Source organism: Pistacia vera, unplaced genomic scaffold (genome assembly GCF_008641045.1).
Source record: "Pistacia vera cultivar Batoury unplaced genomic scaffold, PisVer_v2 Contig82, whole genome shotgun sequence".
Lineage (NCBI taxonomy): Eukaryota > Viridiplantae > Streptophyta > Magnoliopsida > Sapindales > Anacardiaceae > Pistacia > Pistacia vera.
This window is the reverse complement of record NW_022196690.1, coordinates 817,974-823,677: the sequence shown is the minus strand read 5'-3', so window position 1 is coordinate 823,677 and position 5,704 is coordinate 817,974. Positions and strand designations below refer to the sequence as shown.

The window sequence follows — 5,704 nt, the reverse complement described above, 5'->3', positions numbered from 1 at the left end:
TTCTTATCTTTACAATATTACAACAATTATTAGTTTATGGTATCAAATCATTTATCAGTTATCAGTTTTACTATATCAGAAATGAACTAATAAAGTAAACAGTTAATAAGTACTTATTTTCATACTTTATGATTTTCTAGAGAAAAATGTTTTACAAAATCATCCACTCATTAAGTATTTTTAGCTCACCCTTTAAAATTTTTCCCTTGCATGGAGCAGTGACTTTCGGCATCAAGGTTAGCCCTACGCGTCATCATTTTATTTCGTGTTTGGTTACAAAAATTACTGTTTTGATTTTTGACTAATTCACACTTTAGTAGTATGTATTATGATTTCAATTCTTTGTTTTAGTAGTCATTGTTGTAATTAGACAAGAAAAGAAAGAAAATAATCCTCAGGATGATGGTACGGAAATACAAAAAGTTTTCTGTTAAAAAGCTCTAAACATGCTTGAGAAGTTATAAATATTTTAACTTTAATAAAAATGTGTCAATGCTAGCAAGTTATTACGTACCCGCAAGTTAAAACATAAATTATTGTCCCAAACAATTTTAGATAAATATTTTATTTCATTATAAACTATTAATGCAACATAATATATATATTTTTGCAATATATAGATAATTATTACTATATAGAGGCAACTTTCTTAATACAGGAATTAGAAAAATTGTAACTTATTACAATGTAGAGTTTATTTTTTATTTATAACTATATAGATGTTATTCTTATATAGAGTATTATTATAGAAAAGTTTTATTATTATTATTATTATTATTATATATATTCCCTTTTCTCTTTTATGTTTTTACAAGAAAAGATAATATGGGGAGAGAAAGCCTGGAAGGACTGCTGCCAAGCTCTTCAATTCTTGAACCTGCTCATATTGTTAGCGGCGTTGGCACTGGCGATGACATAACTGATGAAACTGATTCTTCCGCTACACCTGTCGTTGTTTTCAGCACCTTCATTATCGTGTGCGGTTACTTTGCTTATGGCTGTGCAGTTAGTAACATAATTTAAGTTAGAGACTCTCAACTGGGTGTCAGAATCTAATAGAGTACACTTCGTTAGCAAGTATTTAACTGCTTATATGACCGCTTTTTAGACAGGATATTCGTCGCCTGCTGAATCTGGAATCATGAAGGATCTCGGTCTCTCAGTAGCAGCAGTAAGCATATATTAATTTTGTGGTTACACCTTTTGTTACTAGCTATCCAACTCAAGTACCCTGTTTGTGACATGTTGCATTCTTCTCATTGTGCAGTATTCTGTTTTTGGTTCTGTATTAGCGATTGGAGGACTTCTAGGTTCATTAATAAATGGGAAAATAACTGACCTGATTGGTCGGAGAGGAGTAAGTTTCTCTGTTACATTTTTAGATATCACTATAAGCCTCACTAACTTTTCTAATAATTTACTGATCCTGTCAAGCAGGCAATGTGGCTGGCAGATTTTTTCTTCATCTTGGGCTGGCTATCTATAGCGTTCTCCCAGGTGCATTTCAGTTTAATATAATTTCCTTTCCACAGTTGTACTCAAATTAATAAGCAACCGTCGATTGCAAGGCCTTAAATCTTAGATTCTTAATCAATGTACTGTTATATATCTTTTAATTTTCTTTCCTTGACGAGGTTGATAATTAAAATGCTTGTTGAAAGGCGGCTTGGTCACTGGATCTGGGAAGAGTGTCTCTGGGATTTGGAATTGCAATCATTTCTTATGCGGTATTAAATAAAATTTTCATTGTATAGTAATTAATTTATATGGTTGATGCATAACAGCACTTGCATTCTTGTTACAAGGCAGGGGCCTATATATATTGCGGAAATTACACCAAACAATATTCGAGGAGCATTAGCATCGGCTAATCAGGTAAAATTAATTTAACTATTGCAGAATGTGTTCCATAAGTCCAACTCATTGTACTTCTTAATAAATATTCTGTGATGCATACAGCTGATGCTTACTTGTGGCTTCTCCCTAACATATGTCCTTGGAACTCTTGTATCCTGGCGCATCTTGGCTCTAATTGGTAATATATTCTTTTACTTATAGATTATAGGTATTTCCAATTGAGAATAATGTGTGTTCTATATTGTCAAAATTTCAGCCGTTGTTCCATGCTTTGTGCAATTGTTTGGTATATTCTTCATTCCTGAATCCCCTAGATGGCTGGTGAGTCCTATTCCTACTTTTTCCAAACCAAGCATAAAATGCTTTTTTAATCAATGAAATATCCTGCAGGCAATTATTGGTCGAGAGAATGAATTATACACCACTCTGCAGCGGCTTAGGAGTAAGAAATCTGATATTTCTCAAGAGGCCGCTAACATAAAAGTGAAGTTTCCACTTTTGTATATTGAAATTCAATTAAATTTTCTCCTCCTGAAGTTTTAATATATTTTGTGTATAAATTTTGGTTTAGATACATATGTTCTTCTATTGTTTGAGCAGGCTTATACAGAGGTCTTTGAGAGGCATTCAGAGGATAGATTTTTTAGCCTTTTCCAGCATAAATATGCCTATTCAGTCACTGTGAGTATACAAAACAGAAAATGAATAAAGATAATGAATTTGTACATGGTAAATTTGATTTTTGCGACTGTCTGGCTTGTCTAAGAATTTTTTTATTTGTTCAGGTTGGAATTGGTCTTATGATACTGCAGGAATTTGGACGGGAGACTGCAATTGGATCTTATGTGAACTCAATTTTTGAAGCTGCAAGTGAGTTTAGCAGCAGCCTATACTGTTGCTTCATTTTTTTTTTTTTCCTTGATAAAGTTTAAAGAACAAGGAGACAAGGATATGAATAATTTTTCTATTACAGGCTTTCCAAGTACACTTGGGTCAATCTCAGTGGCTATTATTCAGGTACCTGATTCCTATAGATTGTATGTGAATGTAGGAGTTTGCCTTCTGTATATTCATATAACCATTGAAATCTTTTGCAGATTCCTACAGTTGCTCTATCTGTAATCCTAATCGATAAATGCGGAAGAAGACCACTTCTTATGGTTAGAATTTAAAGAAAATTCAGATTAAGTTACTCATTAGGTAGTCATCAACCAAATCAGTCCATGGTGAAGTTTCTGATTTTGTGCAGGTTTCCAGTATTGGAATGTGCTTAAGTTCGCTCCTTGTTGGATTATCCTTCTACTTTCAGGTTTCTTATGAAACTGAAATTAGGTATTTGGTATTGTTTCTCATTTTATATAAAAAATTGATAAACAATCTTTATTTGGAACAGGACCATGGCTATTCGGATGAGATCACTCCAATTTTGGTTTACATTGGCATATTGGTAATAATGTCTACATGAAAGACTATTTTACTGTTCGAGTTTTGTACTCTAGTTGTTCTGTCCAATTCAAAGAATAGATTAAACAGCTAATATGAGCTGATTGATGCGTAAACTGCGATCAGGGATATACTGCAACTTATCCAATAGGCATGGCAGGGTTACCAACAGTAATAATGTCCGAGGTATAAAACTCGTTCACGTTTGATTCCACATTCCTTTTTTGTTTTTCAGGAAAATATTGACTAGATTGTAGCAAGAAAAGATGGTTTATATGTTAGACTAAGCTACTAATCTTCATTTTCAGATATTCCCAACAAATGTGAAAGGCTCTGCCGGAAGCCTTCTGGTTTTTACTAGCGCGGCATGTGGTTTGGTTGTTTCGTACTCTTTCAATTTTATGTTGGAATGGAGCTCAGCAGGTATAGCTTTCAATAAATACCCTTGTTTTATCTCCTTCACTCATAACATTTTCATGAGTCATGAATGCACTCTTTAATACATTATGTTTTGTCCAACAATTACACAGGAACATTTTTCATACTCTCAGGCGTATGCGGTTTAACAATCCTATTTGTTGCAAAGATAGTGCCAGAGACTAAGGGACGAACACTTGAAGAAATACAAGCTTCCATGTCCCAATTTAACCAATAACAGATTTCTGTACATCTAGTTGATTTATTGGAGAAACAAGTACAATTAACAAAGGTTTGATTCAATTTTCTTCTATGTTGGTAGGAACATAGCTTTTATCTTTTATATAAATAATAGAACTTAGCTTAATCATGTAAATGACAGTTTTTTGCCTTTTCCATCAGCTCAGGAAATCTGAACCTCTTATTAGTCTAAAGTTTTGCAGCAAATGATACATTCCATTTCTGTTCTTTATAATAATTTCACCCTACTCTTGTGGGAAAATATGTAAGGGATGCTTGAATTTCTTCTAGTGTTCTGTCCTTGGTCTCCGGTACCAAAAATGCAAAAATAGGACAGCTGAAGCACATATACCAGCCAATATGAAAAATGTACCAGCACATGGGAGTAGCCAATACATAAATATTTGGGTGTGAGTATAAAAGGAGAGCAACACAGAGAAGATGAGAAGCAGGGGCGGGGCGGCAAGGGTATTTAGTTACCAGATGATTCCATTGCATCATAAAATTGAAACTGTAAGTAGAAAGAATAGCGCATAACCAACAAACCAATATCACAAGGCTTCTTGCTGAACCCTTAATGTTTATAGGTGTTGATGCTTGATTTTGGACACCACCGACTTGCACGTGCTAAGTGCTAAGAGAATCTTAGAAATTACACGTGATGAATCCATTAGATTTGAATATGGAGCTGAGATTATATATGTTGCAGAAATATAAATAATAGACTGACAAGAGAGGTTTTTATAGTGATTCGGATGCTTAAAGCAAATCCTACATCCACAGTTATTTTATTGTTCTTTGACTATTTCTATGATATTGCACGTAAAACATACAAAGATGAAGAAATACTTTGCTTACAGAGAGAAATCATGAAGCTCAAATCTATGTCTAGCTCTCATATGCCCAACCTCTCCTTTTCGTGAAAAGAAGTGTCAATTTGTACACCTCTGAGGTTAATGTAATAAGTGTTTTGTAAGTTTCCTTGACACATGGAAAGTTCTCATTCGTTCTTCTCTTAAAATGAGATAGGGTTGGTATAAGATATCTTTGAGGTGACATGGGCTTGACAGGAAGTATAATTTGTCTTTTAGGCACTTATTGAGCTGACATCAACGTGACTTTTTAGCATAACATAACCCCCCTAGTTTTTGGCGTGCGTAATCGCATTTCAAAAACTCAGGTCTTTGATCTGAATGGCTGTCGCATTGTAGGCTGCAATCTCGAACTGAAGAGCTCGAACTATGCTTGGTGCGATCAGGTGCTAAGAGCTAGGATTGCGATCTGGAAGCTTGGCGCAATCCGAAGCTTAGCGCGATCTGGTAACTGACATGAAATGTCCAATAAATGAATTCCTAGAGGGAGCTAGCGTCAGAAGCCCAAACGCACGACTTAGAGGCCTTAAATGGATAAGCCAAATTAAAACAGCCATAACTTTTGATCCGAGAGGAGTTTTGGAGCCCGTAAGATATCCACGAAAAGCTTGTTCCGAGCTCTACGTTGTGGCAATAGGGGAACCCAATTGGGGCAATTTTCAAGGCTAAAATCCACTGTTTCGGCATGTTTCGAGGTTGTTTTGAGTTTTCTACGTGTTTTTTCTGACGCTAGCAGCTGGTCACGATTTGAGAACTGAGAACTGATTGCGATCTGAGAGTTGATAACACGACCTGAAGCTGTTCACAACGTCAGAGCTAAGAGCTGATCGCGATTTGAGAGCTAGGAGTTGATCGCGATTTGAGAGTTGCTGATC

At 35.1% G+C, this 5,704-nt stretch overlaps 1 protein-coding gene across 1 annotated transcript; it reads left to right on the top strand.

Annotated features, from left to right (window-relative positions):
- Window positions 1–803: 803 nt before the first annotated feature.
- Window positions 804–3,955, top strand: LOC116117658 (sugar transporter ESL1-like). Its single transcript, XM_031403680.1, has 18 exons — window positions 804–1,005; window positions 1,109–1,171; window positions 1,268–1,357; window positions 1,438–1,497; window positions 1,662–1,727; window positions 1,810–1,875; window positions 1,960–2,035; window positions 2,114–2,178; window positions 2,248–2,340; window positions 2,458–2,538; window positions 2,643–2,727; window positions 2,831–2,874; window positions 2,955–3,017; window positions 3,107–3,166; window positions 3,251–3,304; window positions 3,427–3,486; window positions 3,609–3,723; window positions 3,831–3,955. Exons 1-18 carry the CDS (start codon window positions 826–828, stop codon window positions 3,953–3,955), a joined length of 1,446 nt encoding a protein of 481 aa, XP_031259540.1. The 5' UTR covers window positions 804–825.
- The last annotated feature ends 1,749 nt before the right edge of the window (window positions 3,956–5,704 follow it).